The following is a 19,495-nucleotide window of genomic DNA, read 5'->3' on the forward strand; positions in this document are numbered from 1 at the left end:
GTTAAGTATATTTTAGATTAATTTGTGTATAACGATAGGTAAAGGTAAAGGATTTCCCCTGACATTAAGTCCAGTCGTTTCTGACTCTGGGGGTTAGTGCTCATCTCCATTTCTAAGCCAAAGAGCCGGCGTTGTCCGTAGACACCTCCAAGGTCATGTGGCCGGCATGACTGCATGCAGCACTGTTACCTTTCTGCCAGAGCAGTACCTATTGATCTACTCACATTTTGCTTTTTTTCCCAAACTGCTAGATTGGCAGAAGCTGGGGCTAGCAGCGCTTGCCCACTCCACACCTCAGATTCGAACCTGCGACCTTTCAGTCTGCGAGTTCAGCAACTCAGCGCTTTAACACACTGCATGTAACTATAGAGTGAACCAAATATTGTCAGAGTAATTTGCAGCGCAGTAGTTGTTGGATGGAGTCAGTGGAACGCAGAACAAAGAGACACCCAGAGACGTTAGTAAAACTATATACAAAGTTTTACTGTAAGCAGTAAACAGACTTGAAGACAAAGGACTTGACTCTCACTCCAGGCAGACAGCACTCAAACTCGGAACAGATGCAATCAGTAATGCATATACACTTGTGTCTGGATACTCCTCAGCTCCAGCCACACATCAAGGGCATCACAGCTTCTCAGCAATTAACTCTTTCCAGACTATAGTACACACTGGATGATGCAATCAGTATGCAATACAGGCAAGACACAAATTTCATTTAAACACTAACAATACACAAATCCCACATAACAAATATAAACAAGTAGAATTATTTGTTAACAAATCAGTCTTTCAAAGTGTTTACTATGAATAGGAAGGTTTGGAGCCCCCGAAGGCACAGTGGGTTAAATCACGAAGTTGTTGAACTTGCTGACCGAAAGGTTGGCAGTCCGAACCCAGGGAGCAGGGTGAGCCCCTGCTGTTAGCCTCAGCTTCTGCCAACCTAGCAGTTCGAAAGCATGCAAATGTTAGTAGATCAATAGGTACAGTTCCAGCAGGAAGGTAATGGCACTCCATGCAATCATGCCATCCACATGACCTTGGAGGTGTCTATGGATAATGCTGGCTCTTCAGCTTAGAAATGGAGATGAGCACCAACCCCCAGAATCGGACATGACTAGACTCAGTGTCAGGGGAAAACCTTTAGCTTTACCTTAGGATGGTTTTATATACTGATAATGAAGTTTAGTATACAGGGAGCCCCCAGTTACAAACATCCAACTTACAAACAATGAATAGTTAAGAATGGGGTTGAGACAACAGGAAATGAGAGAAATTTAGCCCTTGAAAGGGAAATTCACTCCTGGAAGAGTTATCATAGGAAAAAGGGGTCTGAACCAAAGCTTTCTCACCAATCCTTGTTTCCACAACAAGCCATTTTCCCCCCCAAAATCCAATTATCACAGGGACAGAAAGTGAGGTGAAATCTTCTGAACAAGAGTACAGACAGCAAAAGAAACACCATGTTTCCATGTGCGATCCAAAGCTAATTATTTGTCTGGTATTACTCTTAAAGAATGTACCTGTTCCAACTTACAAATTCAACTTAAGAACAAACCTACAGAACCTATCTTGTTCATAACTTGAGACTGCCTGTACTGCCAATGAAAACATGTATGTATTATGCGCCTTCAGGTTTCCTATGGAAGAAAGTTAATCCCTAAAGCAGAGATATTTTTTCTCTTAGTTGCTCATCCGAGTGAATGTGTGGATTGTTATTAAGTTTGGGCAAACCTGAGTGTCCCTTATCTGAAATGCTTGAAGCCACAAGTGGTTTGGATTTTGGAATTTTTCTTAGACTACTAGCATTTATTTATGTGTACATAATGAGATATCTAAGAAACAAAACCCAAGGCTATACTTGGAAAGTTGTGTTCCATATACATCATGTACACATAACCTAATATACAATGTTTTTTTAAAATTGTGCATGACATAAAGTTTATGTACCTTGGACCATCAGAAAGCAAAGGTGTCACTATCTCAGCCATCCATGTGAATTATTTTGGATTTTTGAGTGTTTTGGATTTAGGGATTCCACAAAAGGGATGCTCACCCTGTACCAATTGTAAGGCTCTTCCTCAGTTTTAAAGATCATTGGGACTGAGATTTGCATCAAATAGGCATGAATGCCATGTACAGTTAATGGCGAAGAGATCAGAGGGCATCTCTGCTATGTTTGAGCAAAAGTGAAGAATTTCTATTTGAAGTCTGTGTCTTTAATCCTTGTCTATTTTAACTGAGAGTTAGACCAAGACTTCATCAATATTTCAGAGCTGCTTGAGAAATTTGATCTTGTTGGTTGGTGATGTATAGCTTCTTTTGTCACTTTAAATGGGATTTGTGTTCAGTTATATATAGCATTGTCCTCCAAAGATTGCCAAAAAGAGCTCCATTAACTTGAATGGGGCAAGACTCCCTGTTAGAAGTTATGCTACCAAAGATCTTGGCATTTTATGTCACCAAGGAACTTATTATATTGGTGTATCAAAAGGAGCATACATGCAAATGCAAACATAAAAATCTGCAAAATAATAATAGAAGAAACAACGACACATTAAGCAAAGTAGTGTTTATAATTTCAGTTTCTTTTAATTTATTTTCTTTTCCCTTGGCAGTTTCTCTTAACTGGGAAGGTTGCTTTCTAGAGCCTAGTTTCCCACCCTTCAAGCAGTCTCAGTCTCTCTTTCTGCCAAAAAGGATGTGTTTTGTTTTCCATTTAACCTTCTGCTGCCAAGACAATCTTTTTGGCCTGTTTTGATCACGTCATCCCACTTTTGATATCCCTTCACTGGTTTCCTTCCAGGTTTCAGTACAAGCATCTTGCTTTTTTGCATACCCAGTGTAGTTTCCCTCTTATTTCTTTTTACTAACCTACCCAAGATGTGTATTTGAAGAAGTCTAGGCTTCTCATTAAAAAAAGGATTAAAGTGCTGTCAAACTGCATTCATTTTACAATGTAGAAGATGCACCTCAAGATCTCTAAATGGAGGTTGTCATACTTTGGACATCCCATGAAATGATATGACTATAGGGAAAGTACGATAACGCTATGTAACAAAATTTGGACATTTTTCTGTTCCTGGTTTGAAAGTGTTATTTCCTGTTTAATTGTGTGGTACTTACTTTGAAAGTAGTTGTTATACTCCAGAAACTTTGTTTTTGTGGCTGCCACAAACTATGTTGAAATGGTTGAGACTCTATAAGATATCCATTGTAAAATTATAGCATAATGTGCTGCAAGATGTCCTGCAAAATCAAAGTTTTTGCAGTTTAATAAACTTTTTCCATGTTCTTATGATAGAACCAATTAGGAAATGACATTTATAACCCAGTAACAAAAAATGTGTTACATAGTGTAATGTTCAGCAAAGTAGAGGGCAGTAAGAAAAAAAAACAACAACACTGCATTATAGATGGATCAATTCAGTCCAGAAAATCACAATCTTAAGTTTGCAAGACCTGAACGGGGCAGCTAATGGCAAGATTTCTTGGAGGTTTCTCATTCATAGGGTTGACATAAGTGAAAGTCCATGTTATGGCAAAAAGAGCGAGCGACAATCACTAGACTTACTTTGCAGAATTCCTTTTATCTATCTATATCTACATCTATAATTAGAGCCTTGACAATCCCACTGACACATGACAATTGTCACCAACTTAACATTCTGGCAGAGCTCGCGGGGGATTGACAGAGGATGATGGGAGTTGTGATCCACCCATATCCAGAGTGCTGTGTGAATCCAATCGATGCTTTATATGGGATAGTGTGATGTAGTGGATGACCTTGAGTTACTTACTCTTCCAGAGTTTAACCTCGTTCATATAGTTGTTGTAGTTAAGGACAGAACTGAGCTTCTGGTAGCAATGCTGGAGAAGTTAATGTACTCAATAAATGTTAATTGACAATATAGCTTTCTTTATTCCATAGTGTGCAGACTGGGATGTGAATCAGAGCACTGCTCATAAACTCTAATGGTGTTTTCTCATTACTTTAGCGGATTTATTACCTGTCCTTGGAATTCTACATGGGACGAACGCTTCAGAATACAATGGTCAACCTGGGCCTGCAGAACGCCTGTGATGAAGCCATTTACCAGGTACATTTCTCCTCTGAGATTTGGTTTGATGATGTTTGTAAATGGATATTGTTAGGCAGAAACCATGGCAACATTGGCCAGGCATCTCATGTTGCAGCAGGCTAAACATTAGGCTGAAAATTAGGTTGTTAGAGGAATCTGGGCTATGCAACAAGTTGCCAGGAGCAACTGTGCAATCATTATATCTCCACTCTTCTGCTGTTTTAGTCCTTTATTTAGCTCAAATATTGACTTCAGGGTCCAATGCTTAGTGTTCCTGTCTCTATACCATGGCAGTTGTGCAGTGTCAAAGAGCTCCTGTTTTTGAAAATTCTGTATTTTTATTGTTAAATCATTTGGTTGGGTGGCTGCAACCAGAAAGTCTTGGAGGCTTCTAGGAGTAGCAATTCACTCCATTTAAGGGACAGATAAGAGACAAAGACAGAGTTGTGAAGTCTTGGCTGTCCTTTACTTTGCTTTAGTTCCCTGTTTAGGTTTTCCCAATAATGTAGATACCTCCATTTGTATTAGTTTTTGGGTAGAACTTAAAAAAAAACCCTAGAGGCCAGCCTTAGTTGGTTTAGTCCATTTACCTGAACAGAGTTTTCTTGCTAGACTCCCTTTTTTCTGCAATAGAGCTACAGTGTTTAGAGGCCTGGTCATTGTCTGGTAATCTTAGGCCCAGCAATCCAAACAGGCATCCTTAGCACTAAAACACTGCATTTAGCAGTATTTATATACCATCAGTTCCAGTGACAACAGAAGCTTGTGGTCAGCCCAAGTTTCACAAAGTAGAAGATCAAGACAGCTTGTAAGCACCAGTTTATAATCCATCACTTTACATTAGAGGCAAAAGACTTTCAAGGATTCCAGAGCGATGACTGTAACCAGCAAAATCTTCTTTTGTAATGTATTGTTTTAAGCTATCTTATGATAGTCCTGGGTGGAGTTAGCCCTCTGTTCTTCCTGTTTTCAGTAAACTCGTTTTGTTTAACTTTCATCTTGCCTAAAGTGCCTCTGTAAGTTAAGGGTCTTGATCTAAACAGAAGGTATACAGATAGCCCCCAAGTAAAGCCAGACACTATAGTTTTCTCAAAAGCTCAGGCGTGCTGTCACATGAGTCCAGAGTCCATAAATATAGCCTTACTTTCTCCATTCCTGGGTTAAAAGTTCAGATATAACACCAGTCCACTTTCTGCAAATTTGATTCAAATCATACATTGATATCCTAGTCTGACAACTTCTCACAAACTATGATTTATTGAATGGAATTGATTTCAGACATCTCAGTAGTGCATGGGTTTTGTTTGTTTGTTTGTTTATTTGTTTGCCTTGCAGGCTATGATCTCTGAACCATGTCACTGTGTAAATGCACAATCCGTCTTCTCTGGGTGCATCTACACTGTAGAATTAATGCAGAGTGACGTCACTTTAGCTTCTATGGCTCAGTGCTATGCAATCATGGGAACTGCAGTTTTGCAAGGTCTTTAGCCTTCTCTGCCAACGAGTGCTGGTGCCTCATCAAACTACAACTCCCAGGATTTCATAGCTGTTAAAGTGGCGGCTGTTAGAAATTGTGGGAGTCCAAGTCCAAAACACCTGGAGGGTCGAAGATTGCCCATGCCAGGTGTAGATGTATCCTTTGTTTCTTTCCCCCTTCTTCTTTAAATTTAGCCATACTTCTTACCTGTTCTTTGTTGAAACTTGAGTCAAAGCTTTGTCTATTGAGAGCCTATTAGTTTTTATGCCCCACGGTTTCAATCTAATCTTCCCACAGAGTTGTTTATTGCTAAAGCGGCATGACTCACAGATTCCTATCCTCCTTTTGGAAGCACTGCCAAATATTGTGTCATGGATCCGTACCTTATTATCAGTGGCTGTAAAAGTGATATATGGTTAAGCTCATGAAGATTCAGAGTTATGTGGGGGTGAGGTTGTTTTCTTTGGAAAACGATCAAGCTAAGGACATTCAGGGATGGGGGTGGAAACAAAGGCAATTATATCGGCTGCCTTTGAAGCTCCAGGACACTCCATGCGGTACAGGAGATATCTGATCTGATCCTTATGTTAAAATTAAACAAACGAGTTATACTTTTTGGTAAGAGCAGTGGTACCAGGAGAAGGGGATGTATTGTCATAACTTAAATTATGCTAGAATTAGGGAGTGATGGAAGTAATACAACACCAATACATTTTTCGCAATGAAGAGTGCATTTGCACTGTAGAATTAATGCAGATTGACTCCACTTTAACTGAAAACAACTCTTGCTAATGTGGGTGTTATTAGCAAAGGCAGCTTATATAGCTCAGTGCTATAGAACCATGGGAGCTGTAGTTTTACAAAGTCTTTAGACTTCTCTGCAAGTCTGTTTGTTTGGTTGTGTGCTGCAAATAGCTTCTGGTGTGAGAGAATCCGCCGTCTACAAAGACGTTGCCCTAAGGATATGTTTTGATCCTGCTTCTCTCATGTCCCTATCGTGCCATCACCGCCCAAGCAGGGAGCTTTGAAATGGTTGATCAGAAGCTCTCTGAAGCTTTAGGTGTTCTTATTGCCTATTGCAAGGAAAAACAACTGATTCCTAATCCATCTAAAATGTAGACTTACGCTTTTCATCTTAAGAACAGACAAGCATCTCGAGCTCTGAGGATTACCTTGGAAGGAATCCCACTGGAGCATTGCAGCACACCAAAATACCTGGGACTATGCTCTGTCTTACAAGAGGCATTGCTCGACTATCAAGCAAAAAGTGGGTGCTAGAAATAATATCATACGAAAACTGATTGGCACAACCTGGGGATCAGAAGCAGATACAGTGAAGACATCTACCCTTGCACTTTGCTACTCTGCTGCTGAATACGCATGCCCAGTGTGGAATACATATCTCCACGTTAAAACAGTGGATGTGGCTCTTAATGAGACATGCTGCATTATCACAGAATTCTACACCCCACACCACTGGAGAAATTGTACTGTTTAGCCAGTATTGCACTTCCTGACATCCATTGGGAAGTAGCAGCCAACAATTAAAGGACCAAGGCAGTGACATCTCCGGTCCATCTCCTGTTCGGTTATCAGCCAGCATGCCAACATCTTAAATCAAGAAACAGCTTCCTAAGATCTACACAGATATTCGCAGGAACTCCTCAGCAAGCGAGAGTCCAAAAGTGGCAGGCTAAAACCCTGAACCTCAATCCATGGCTGACACTGAATGAGAGGCTCCCCCTTGAACACACAGAAGACGGGGCGACTTGGAAGGCACTGAACAGACTCCTCTCTGGCACCACGAGGTGCAGAGCCAATCTTAAGAAATGGGGCTACAAAGTGGAGTCCACAACATGAGAATGTGGAGAGGAGCAAACCACAGACCACTTACTATAATGCAACCTGAGCCCTGCCACATACACAATGGAGGATCTTCTTACAGTGACACCAGAGGCACTCCAAGTGGTCAGCTTCTGGTCAAAGAACATTTAGTATAATGACAAATTTGTAACTTTGTTTGTGTTTTTAAATACTCGATAACTGTACCCTCAATTTGTTTCTGACACGATAAATAAATAGCCTTCTCTGCCAAAGAGCGCCTAGCTACAGTTCCTATGATCCCATCTCATTGAACCATGCAGTTAAAAATGGTATCAAACTGCATTCATTCAACAGTGTAGGTGCACCCATAGTTGAATCTCCTTCTGGACATAGTGTGTTGCAATCTGGAGCAGACTCACTGAAATCAATGGGACTGTGGCTAAGGGTGATGTGGTTTTTTGTTTATGTTTTACTTTTCTCAACAGCTTGGTCTAGATCTGGAAGAACTGGAGGAAATTGAGGAAGATGCCGGCCTGGGAAATGGAGGACTGGGTCGCCTGGCAGGTAAGCATCTTGTTTTTGATTCAACCTTCGACTTATACTAATGTATATACTAGGTATGAGCAAACTTCGGCCCTCCGGGTGTTTTGGACTTCAACTCCCACAATTCCTAACAGCCTACCGGCTGTTAGGAATTGTGGGAGTTGTAGTCCAAAACACCCGGAGGGCCGAAGTTTGCCCATGCCAGCTGTAGAATGAATGCAGTTTGATACCACTTTAACCTTCGCCACAGTTTGATGCTATGGAATCCTGGTTTGGAAAAAAAGGCTGAAGATCTTGGAAAACTATAGCTTCCATGATTCCATAGCATTGAGTCATGAGACTCCTTATGGAGAGAAAAAGCAGGGTATAAATAAGCATGATGATGATGATGATGCCAATTAAAGTGTTGTCAAAATGCATTCATTCTACACTGTAGATGCACCCCAGGATTTCAGCTCTCTTAATCTGGTTTCTTCATCCTATTCACTCTGAGCAGAGTTGCTGACAGGCAAAGTAATTTTCTTCTTTTTTTTCCAGGGGGGATGTTTATTTCTGACTGCTAATTTTAAAAGAACTATTGGTTGCTTGCCATTTCAGCTTGCTTTCTGGACTCTATGGCAACGCTGGGACTGGGAGCCTACGGCTATGGGATCCGCTACGAGTTTGGCATCTTTAATCAGAAGGTTGTTGATGGTTGGCAGGTGGGTTGGCGTGGAAAAGATCATTCCATGTTTTATTGCCTCTCCTTTTTCGGCTGCTCCCAGAGATAACTGTGCTCAGGAGAAGGTTGTGATGGCCGAAGAAGCTTTGCTTGCCAGATCTTAGAATAATGTTTATCTCCTCCTAGTCTGACCCAACTGGCACTTGATTTCTGCCTGGGTTTGGGGATAAGTGCTTAGAATGGTTTAGAATGAACCATGGATACAGCATTATGATGTTGACCCTTCATAGACACAAGCAGACAGATCCCATATAGGGATCAATGACAGTAGACTTGTGTAGGTCAGAGGAAACATGCACAGCTCATACACATAACACCACCCAACAAAGGATTCCCCTCGGCAGGAAGCAGCCAGGCTCTGAAGCTGCAAGGCCATTCAATGCTAATCAAGGTGGCCAATTGCAGCATTCACACTGGCCTCCAACAGACAAGAGTTCTTTCTCCCACCCTGGACATTATTCCACAGATATATAAACCCCACTTGCCTAGTTTCTGATAGACCTCACAAACTCTGAGGATGCCTGCCATAGATGTGGGCAAAGCGTCAGGAGAAAATGCTTCTGGAACATGGCCATACAGCCTGGAAAACTCACAGCAACCCAATACACAGTGTTGTTGGCCAGAGCAGCCTTTTACAATTCAGTACCCTCCAAGTATCTTGGACTATAGCTCCCATTATCCATTAGTATATCTAATAGAAACAATGGAGAGGGCCTTCTCAGTTGTTGCTCTATAATCTGAAACTTCCCTCTCAATGAAATTAGACTGACATCTTCCCTACTTTCTTTTCTCAGGGGGTGTCTAGATGTTAGAATTAATGCAGTTTGAAACCACTTTAACTGTCCTAGCTCAATGCTATGGAATTGTGGGAGTTTTAGTTTGGTGAGGCAACAGCGCTCTTTGGAGGATAAGTCTTTGGTTAGACGACTTTGTTGTTCATCTTTGCCACTTCTTATGAAGAGAGCTAGTGCAACAAGAGTTTGTAGTATTATACTGTGTTACACTGCTTTGGTTCCTGGGTTATAAATTTCATTTCCTAATTGGTTCTATCATAAAAACATGGAAAAGGTTTATTAAACTGCAAAAACTTTGCTTTTTGTGGGAGGGACATCTTGCAGCACATTTTGCTATGGTTTTTCAATGAATATCTAATTGAATCTCAACCAATTCAACATAGGGTTGTTGTGTGTTTTCTGGGCTGTGTGGCCATGTTCCAGGAGCATTCTCTCCTGACGTTTTGCCCACATCTATGGCAGGCATCCTCAGAGGTCCAGGGTGGGAGAAGGAACTCTTGTCTGTTGGGAGGCCAGTGTGAATGTTTTCATTAATCACCTTGATTATTATTAATGGCTTTGCTTAATTAAAGGTCATTAATGAAAACATTCACACTGGCCTCCAACAGACAAGAGTTTCTTCTCCCACCCTGGACCTTCCACAGATATATAAACTTTCCTTGCTTGGTTTTTTTTTCAATATACCTCACAACCTCTGAGGATGCCTGCCATAGGTGTGGGCGAAACGTCAGGTGAGAATGCCTCTGGAACATGGCCATACAGCCCGGAAAACACACAACATCCCTGTGATTCCAGCCATGAAAGCCTTCATCAATTCAACATACTGTAGTTTGTGGCAGCCACAAAAACAAAGTTTATGGAGTATAACAACTACTTTCAAAGTAATTACTGCACAGTTAAACAGGAAACAACACTTTCAAACCAGGAACATAATTTTTTTTTCAAATTTTGTTACATCGTGTTATAGGATCCAGGCCCCAAATGGTTGGGAAGATTTTTTAAAAAAGCATTGAAAAGACCACAACATGGATGCCAAAGAAGTCTTTCCAGAGAGTGTATTGCATCACCACCAAAAACATTCCCACATTCACAGCATCCTTTAACCTGTCAATACACCTGGACAAAGGCCTCTGGGTTTAATTTCTTTCTCTCTTCTTCAGGTGGAAGAGGCTGATGACTGGCTGCGTTATGGCAATCCTTGGGAAAAAGCCCGCCCGGAGTACATGCTTCCTGTGCACTTTTATGGACGGGTGGATCACACTCCTGATGGCATTAAATGGGTCGACACTCAGGTATAGTATATTAGAAATATACTGTATATACTCAAAGATATGTCAAAATTTTCAGCCCTTTTTTGAGCTCAAAAAGCCTCCCTCGGCTTATAATGGGGTCAAGCTGGGCAGCAGAGCCTGGAGGCCATTGCTTTCAATATATGATATATTTCTCTCCTCTTCGCCTCCTTTAACAGTGTGTTTTCTTTTCCAGTCAAAAGGGCAGAAAGGAGGGAAAGGAGATATATTTCATGTCCTCCTTGTTTGTATCGCTGCCTTTCAAACCGACCCAATTTCCTAGCTTTTTTGTGTGTCTGTATCTAAAAGTATTAACTTTATATTTGCAGTTTTGTTCCCTTGGAAGTGTTCACTGGCCTTTGCAAGCCCTATAGATCTATAAATATGTTTCTACATATATATATATACATGTTTCTCCTGAAGTCTTTGCAAACCATGTATATCCATTAATCTTATAAAAGCATTTCCCCCTGAAATATTTGTTAATCTCTCCCATATAAATATACATTATTTTATATATGAATTTTCCCCTCACATGTTTGCAAGTCTCTGCAAATCCTATATAGATATAGATATCAATAAATATATTGAGGTATCTATATATCTGTATATCAGTGTGTGTATGTATATGTGTGTATACTGTACATATAAATAATTTTACATATGAATTTTCCCCTCATATGTTTGCAAACCCTATATAGATATAATTATCTACATAGAGAGAGATGTCTAGATAGATATATTAATATAGATATATAGGGCTTGCAAATATTACAGGGAAAATGCACACACAAATATATATATAGACATGTCTAGATATAAATAGAGATATATAGCGCTTGCAAATACTGCAGGTGAAATGTACACACACACACACACACATATATAGAGAGAGATGTCTAGTTAGATATAAACAGATATATAGGGATTGCAAATATTGCAGGCGGGAAATGCATATAGAGAGAGAGAGGATTTGCAAACATTTCAGGGAGAAATGCATATGGGAAATTAGTATATATAATTATAGATCCATATCTAGCTCTGCATTCTTTATATAGGCATTGAATGTTTGCCTGTTCCTATGTTGGAAGCTGGCCTGAGTCCCCATGGACAGATAGAGCAGGATACAAATGAAGTTATTATTATTATTATTATTATTATTATTATTATTATTATTAAGTTATTGTTAACATATTGTTTTGTTGACCCTACTTTTCCACTTACAGAGCTAGTTTACTGTTTTTCTTTGAAATGCGGTAAATATTCAAAAACATTTAACCTACTGATGCCTCAATTAATGCAATTTTATTGGTATCTATTTTTATTCTGAAATTTACCAGTAGCTGCTGCATTTCCTACTCTCAGCTTATACTCGAGTCAATAAGTTTTCCCAGTTTTTTATGGTAAAATTAGGTGCCTCGGCTTATATTCAGGTCGGGTTATACTCGAGTATATACAGGTATGTGGAAGAACTGAGATTGGAAGATACTTGCTATGGGCCACAGCTCCGAAAATATCCTGAAGCCAGCAGGACTAGCTGAAGTTATGTACATCTGTGGTGGATATGCAAAACTTTGGATAATAGCAAACCTTATTGAAATAAAGGTTTTTTAGCCCAAGACTAGTCATACTGGATGACATAGAAAATGCCCAGAGAGCACCTTTGGCAACTTTGGGTCTCTAGGTGTTTTGGACTTCAACTCCCACACTTCCTAACAGCCTCAGGCCCCTTCCTTTTCCCCCTCAGCCGCTTAAGCGGCTGAGGGGGAAAAGGAAAGGGCCTGAGGCTGTTAGGAATGGTGGGAGTTGAAGTCCAAAACACCTAGAGACCCAAAGTTGCCCATGCCTGCTTTAGATGTACTTGGATGGATGAAGTTTGCCCATCCCTGCTCTAGAAAATGCCTACATCGAACATATTTTGTTGGATGTGGATAAACGAAACCGTGGATACTGGTCCTGCGATACAAAAGTCATGTTGTATTGGTTCAAGAATGCAATGTGGGTTTGAAAGCCAAAAGCTTGGATAACCCTTGTTGACTGCTATCAGAGAAACCATTTCCAACAGATTTATTTTTCACAGTCTCATCACCACGCTGGAGGCAAAATAGCCTGCTGGCATCTTAAAAACAAGACGAATTAATGTTTATCATGAGTTTCTCCCAGCACAAGAGGCCTTTATTCAAAGCACGGTTTTCTGCTGAAAGCCGTGCAAGCCATATTTGGGCCTCCTCCTGTGTGCTGGTGCCCTTTCCATGTACACAATCCTTGTAGCGCTCAACCTTTGTTGCTTGGCAGCATCTAATTGACTCCAACAAAAGCATTCCTCGGAGCTACTGATTAAACAAGCGACTGTGGAATAGTCGGGATTGAGAACCAGTGCCATCCTTCAGCTATTCGGAAGGGAAACATGACTAAACTATTAATTTTCCATAAGTCTTTTTAAAAAAACAAACTTCCAAATTGCTTTGAGCATCATGTTAGCCTCACAGGAATCCCATGAGTCACATCAGATTTAGACACAGCGATTTTCTCCCGCTGAATCCCTTCTTTTCATAACAAATATTTTCAATAACCCAAATGGTCACGCTATACTACATTGCTTCTTTCTCTATAGTTGTTTCTCTCTCTGTACTTGGTTTTCACACTCCTCACCAAAAAATATTTATTTATTTATTATTTATTTACAGTATTTATATTCCGCCCTTCTCACCCCGAAGGGGACTCAGGGTGGATCACATTACACATATAAGGCAAACATTCAATGCCTTAACATAGAACAAAGACAAAGACAAACACAGGGCTCCGAGCTGGCCTCGAACTCATGACCTCTTGGTCAGAGTGATTTGTTGCACTGGCTGCAGCTGGTTGCTCAACAGCCTGTGCCACAGCCCGGGCTGTGTGTTTCTTTTATATATATGTGTGTGTTTCTTTTATATATATATAAATATAATTAATTAAAAGTAGAGTAAATTTTTTTTGCATAAAAAGTGGAGGAACATTTCCAAAAAAGAAAAGTAGGGGAAAAAGTTTAAAAAAGAAAAAAAGAAAAAAAATAGAAAAAATATATAAAGGAAAAGGGTGTCCTTCCTTTCTTCTTCATGGTGGAGAAAAAAAATAGAATAATAATTTGTGTTTCCATGGGATATTGAAGCCATTTTCTTTATATGTGTATAAGTTTGTTTTGCTATTTTGTGCTGTTGTTCTCTAGACTCTTAGGTGCATCTACACTGAAGAATTAACACAGTTTGACACCACTTTAACTGTCATGGCTCAAAGCTATGAAATCCTTGGAATTGTAGTTTTCCAAGGTCTTTAGCCTTTCCTGCCAAAGAGTGCTGGTGCCTCACCAAACTACAGCTCCCAGGATTCCACCCAATTGAGCCATGGCAGTTCAAGTGGCATTGAACGACATTAATTCTACAGTGTAGATGCACACCAAATGCCTCTTTGGGTTGGAATTTATTTTGTGCTGCTGTTTTCACCCCAGTGGTGAAGTGCGTTAAAGTGCTGAGCTGCTGAACTTGCAGACCGAAAGGTCCCAGGTTCAAATCCCGGGAGCGGCTTGAGCGCCCGCTGTTAGCTCCAGCTCCTGCCAACCTAGCAGTTCGAAAACATGCAAATGTGAGTGGATCAATAGGGAAGGAAGGTAACGGCGCTCCATGCAGTCATGCTGGCCACATGACTTTGGAGGTGTCTACGGCCAACGCCGGCTCTTCGGCTTAGAAATGGAGATGAGCACCAACCCCCAGAGTTGGACATGACTGGACTTAACGTCAGGGGAAACCTTAACCTTTAGATGCGTCTACACAGAGGTTCTCAACCTGTGGGTCCCCAGATGTTTTGACCTTCAGCTCCCAGAAATCCTAACAGCTGGTAAACTGGCTGAGATTTCTGGGAGTTGTAGGCCAAAATACCTGGGGACCCACAGGTTGAGAACCACTGGTCTACACTCGATAATTAATGCAGTTTGACCACATTTGAGCTGCTGTGGTTCAATTCTATGGAGTCCTGGGATTCGTAACACACTTTGGCAGAAGAGATCTTGCAAAGACCTTATAAAACTATAAATCCCAGCATTCCATAGCATTGTGTTATGTCAGTTGTGGTGATAAATTGTATTACTTCTTCAATAGAGATGCATCCTTGGCCTTGTAGTTACGAGAAACTCTGTGCAGTGTATACCTGTTTTTTTAAGTCAATCAGTTTGACAGCTATTGCTTTAGCCTGCCTCTCTCTGATTTTTGCAATAGGTCGTCCTTGCCATGCCTTATGACACCCCGGTTCCAGGATACAAGAATAATACTGTCAATACAATGAGACTGTGGTCAGCCAAAGCACCCAACGATTTCAATCTTGAAGAATGTAAGTGCTTTTCCATTCCATGATTAGCCTTCATTTTTGGAAACTACAAAAGTTTTGAAAGGGAAGCTTTGAAAAAGGAAGTTCTCCAGTGTGACTCTATGGTACAATTCAACAAAGTTTGTGTGTGTGTTTTTCCACACTCCCACTGAGGTCCTGTTCTCTTAACTCCAGTGAATGTAAAGGGGCTGACTATATATTTGATTAGATTTTGTAAAGCCATGAAAAGGCTGCTCTACAGAGATAACGACACTCCATGCAGTCATGCCAGCCACATGACCTTGGAGGTGTCTACGGACAACGCCGGCTCTTTGGCTTAGAAATGGAGATGAGCACCAACCCACAGAGTCAGGGGAAACCTTTACCTTACAGAGATATTTATTTACTGCTTTGCTGATAATGTTTTTTTTTCTCATCTAGTTAATGTTGGTGATTATATCCAGGCTGTTCTTGACCGAAACTTGGCAGAAAACATCTCCAGAGTGCTGTATCCAAATGATAATGTAAGCGACTCTGTATAAAATCCAGAATGGGAAATGTCATTTCTTTTGAATCCACCAGCCAAAATGGTCATGTTTGCAGGGACATTCTGGGATTTGTAGTTGGAAAAGTTGCCAGATGTTGTTACAACTTCAGTTTAATTTTCCTTGCATATTTCCCCTAAACAATTGTTCTTTAAAGCAGTATTGGCTTGAATCCAGACTTATCCAAATACTTAATGGAGATTTTCAGCTTTGTGTTTCCTAGTGGAGCCTCTTCCATTTCCCCAAATGTTTCTGTTGAAAGCTGGGGACTGTTCTAGAATTATGCATTATACTAAAATATGATACATGAAATTCCACCCTAAACGTTAGAACTATCGTATGAACCAATTGACAATGAATTAGCATGCCTAAGAAGGGCATTGTTCAGGATTGCTGTAACTTTGTGTTGCTGGATTTCAATTCAGTGATGCAATGATTCTTTGCTTTTCACAGCACTGCCAGACTCCCAGGAATATGAATTGCTGTTCCTGGAACTGTTCAGGAATATCAATTGATATTTTAATTAGCTTGCAGTTGTTCATCTCCCCACACACAAGATCAAAATATGCCCATTTTCCAAAACTAGCTTTCCGTGCACTTCTCATTTTTTGTTTTCTAAATTTTTGGCAGTCTTTGTAGCCCCAGGAGAGGTAGAGAATTGGCATGGAGATTTGAAATGAATGCAAGAAATACATTAGTACTTAAAATGTTATGTTCCTGCAAAACTTTGCTGCCCATAGAAGGGACCATCGGAGCCATCTAGTCCAACACCCTGCAATGCAGAAGCACACAGTTAAAGTATTCCTAAAAGATGCTCATCCAAACTCTGTTTAAAGACCTCCAAAGGAGAATCCCCTCTCCAAGGCAATCTTTCCATTGTTGGACAGCTCTTACAGCAAAGAAGTTCTTTCTAAAATCTCTGGAGCAGGGGTCCCCAAACTAAGGCCCGGGGGCCACATGCGGCCCATCAAAGCCATTTATCCGGCCCCCGCAGTGGTGGCAGCTCCCTCCTCCTCCGTTGAGGAAGGCACGTGTGGCACGCATGCCTTTCCTGCCTCTTCCCTCACCTGGTGCGTGCCTTCCAAAGCTTTGCTTGTTTATAATGGTATTTTAATTATTATTTAATTAATAATTAATTATTAAGGAGTGCTTTGCCAGTGCTTTTGGTGCACAAAGGCAAAAGGGGGTTGGACTAAATGGCCTAAGGAGTCTTTTCCAATCCTTATTATTATTATTATTATTAATATTATTATTATTGACACAAAGACACAGTATAACACAGCAAATGAGATATATATATATATATGCTGGATTTTGTATCATAAAATCACAAGTTGAACACTTCCCCAGGGTTTAGGACTGTGTGATGTATGATGATGATGATGATGATTAACAACATTGAGGCTGGGTGGCCATCTGTCAGGGGCGCTTTGCTTGTGCTTTTGGTGCACAAAGGCAGAAGGGGGTTGGGACTAAATGGCCCAAAGGGTCTCTTCCAACCCTCTTTATTACTGTTGTTGTTATAATAATAATAATAATAATAATAATAATAATAATAATAATAATAATAATAATTATTATTATTATTATTATTATTAACATTGAGGCTGGGTGGCCATCTGTCAGGGGTGCTTTGCTTGCGCTTTTGGTGCACAAAGGCTGAAGGGGGTTGGGACTAAATGGCCCAAGAGGTCTCTTCCAACCTTCTTTATTGTTGTTGTTATTATTATTATTATTATTATTATTATTATTATTATTATTATTATTAACATTGAGGCTGGGTGGCCATCTGTCAGGGATGCTTTGCTTGTGCTTTTGGTGCACAAAGACAGAAGGGGGTTGGGCTCAATGGCCCAAAGGGTCTCTTCCAACCCTCTTTATTACTGTTGTTGTTATAATAATAATAATAATAATAATAATAATAATAATAATAATAATAATAATAATAATAATAATTATTATTATTATTATTAACATTGAGGCTGGGTGGCCATCTGTCAGGGGTGCTTTGCTTGCGCTTTTGGTGCACAAAGGCTGAAGGGGGTTGGGACTAAATGGCCCAAGGGGTCTCTTCCAACCCTCTTTATTATTTTTATTATGATTATTATTAACATTGAGGCTGTATATGTTCCCGTTTTGTTTTGTTTTTACTTCAAAATAAGATATGTGCAGTGTGCGTAGGAATTTGTTCATAGTTTTTTAAAAACAATAGTCCGGCCCTTCAACGGTCTGAGGGACTGTGAACTGGCCCCCTGTTTAAAAAGTTTGGGGACCCCTGCTCTGGAGGAACAGGAAACAAGATTTTCTTTTGTTTTCTACATGCCCATCCCTTCAAATATTTAAATCTTAGGCTTCTCCAAGCTAAATGTACTCAGCTACCCCAAATCGTTTCTTCCTCATAAGACTTAGTTTCCAGACCTCTGATCATCTTAAATTGCCTTCTTCTGGGCATATTCCAGCTTATCAATAAGGTAGAGTCTCACTTATCCAACATAGACAGACCAGCAGAACGTCGGATAAGTGAAAATATTGAAAAATAAGGAGGGATTAAGGAAAAGCCTATTAAACATCAAATTATGTTATGATTTTACAAATTAAGCACCAAAACATCTTGTTTTACAACAAACTGACAGAAAAGGCAGTTCAATACACGGTAATGTTATGTCATAATTACAGTATTTATGAATTTATCACCAAAACATCGCAATGTATTGAAAACATTGACTACAAAAACACTGACTACTAAAAGGCAAACTGCGTTGGATAATACAGAACGTTGGATAAGCGAGACTCTACTGTATCTTTCTTGAGTTGTGGTTGCCCAGAACTGGACACAATATTTGAAAGGATGTCAGATCAAGGAGGGAGCAACCTGGTTCAGAGCAAGGGATTCAAATGGCAGGAAAAGAGATTCCACCTAAACATTAGGAAGAACTTCCTGATGGCAAGAGCTTCTTTGACTGTGGAATATGCTGCCAAGGAGTGTGATGGAGTCTCCTTCTCTGGAGGTTTTTAAGCAGAGGCTGGATGGCCATCTGTTGGGACTGCTTTGATTGTGTGTTTCTGCATGGCAAGGGGGTTGATTAAATGGTCCTTGGGGTCCCTTATAATTCTATGTGAAATCAAAGCAGAATAGAGTGGAATTATTACTTCCTTTGTTTCTAAACACTAGGCTCCTATTGATGGCAGACTAGAATCACATTGGCTTTTTCAGCTGCTACATCAAACTGTTCGCTGTTGTTTGGCTTGTGGTCTATGAGGTTCCATTGATGCTGTAGAAATAATGCAGTTTGACATTAGTTAACTGCCTTTTTTCATGTCAGGAGCGACTTGAGAAACTGCAAGTCGCTTCTGGTGTGAGAGAATTCGCCATCTGCAAGGATATTGCCCAAGGGATGTCCGGATGTTTTACTATGCTGTGGGAGGTTTCTCTCATGTCCCCACATGGGATAGGAGCTCACCCCGCTCCCTGAATTCGAACCACAGGCCTTTCGGTCAGCAGTCCTGCCAGCACAAGAGTTTAACCCATTGCACCATTGTGGGCTCCTGGTTAACTGCCATGGCTTAATGCTATGGAATCATGCGGGCTGTAATTTAGTGGGGAACCTACATCCTTAGGCAGAGAAGGCTGAAGACCTTGTGAAATGATAACTCCATGATTCTGTAGCATTGAGCCATTGCAATTAAAGTGGTGTCAAAATACATGAATTCTACAGTGCAGACCAGGCATGAGCAAACTTTGGCCCTCCAGGTGTTTTGGACTTCAACTCCACATCGACTGTTAGGAATTGTGGGAGCTGAAATCCAAAACACCTGGAGGGCCGAAGTTTTCCCATGCCTGGTGTAGATGCCTGAGACACACAGATCTTGTTTGCATGTAGA

The 19,495-nt window shown here is 40.5% G+C and overlaps 1 protein-coding gene across 1 annotated transcript in view; it reads left to right on the plus strand.

The window, feature by feature from the left end:
• Nucleotides 1–19,495, plus strand: part of pygb (glycogen phosphorylase B) — a 51,759-nt gene that overhangs the window by 17,118 nt on the left and 15,146 nt on the right. The window contains exons 2-7 of the mRNA XM_062970498.1: nucleotides 3,999–4,100; nucleotides 7,869–7,947; nucleotides 8,524–8,627; nucleotides 10,602–10,733; nucleotides 14,981–15,092; nucleotides 15,510–15,592. Of these exons, the coding sequence (XP_062826568.1) occupies nucleotides 3,999–4,100; nucleotides 7,869–7,947; nucleotides 8,524–8,627; nucleotides 10,602–10,733; nucleotides 14,981–15,092; nucleotides 15,510–15,592 (612 nt within the window). The remainder of the gene's footprint in view (nucleotides 1–3,998; nucleotides 4,101–7,868; nucleotides 7,948–8,523; nucleotides 8,628–10,601; nucleotides 10,734–14,980; nucleotides 15,093–15,509; nucleotides 15,593–19,495) is intronic.

This window comes from Anolis carolinensis, chromosome 1 (genome assembly GCF_035594765.1).
Source record: "Anolis carolinensis isolate JA03-04 chromosome 1, rAnoCar3.1.pri, whole genome shotgun sequence".
NCBI classification, from domain to species: Eukaryota; Metazoa; Chordata; class Lepidosauria; order Squamata; family Dactyloidae; genus Anolis; species Anolis carolinensis.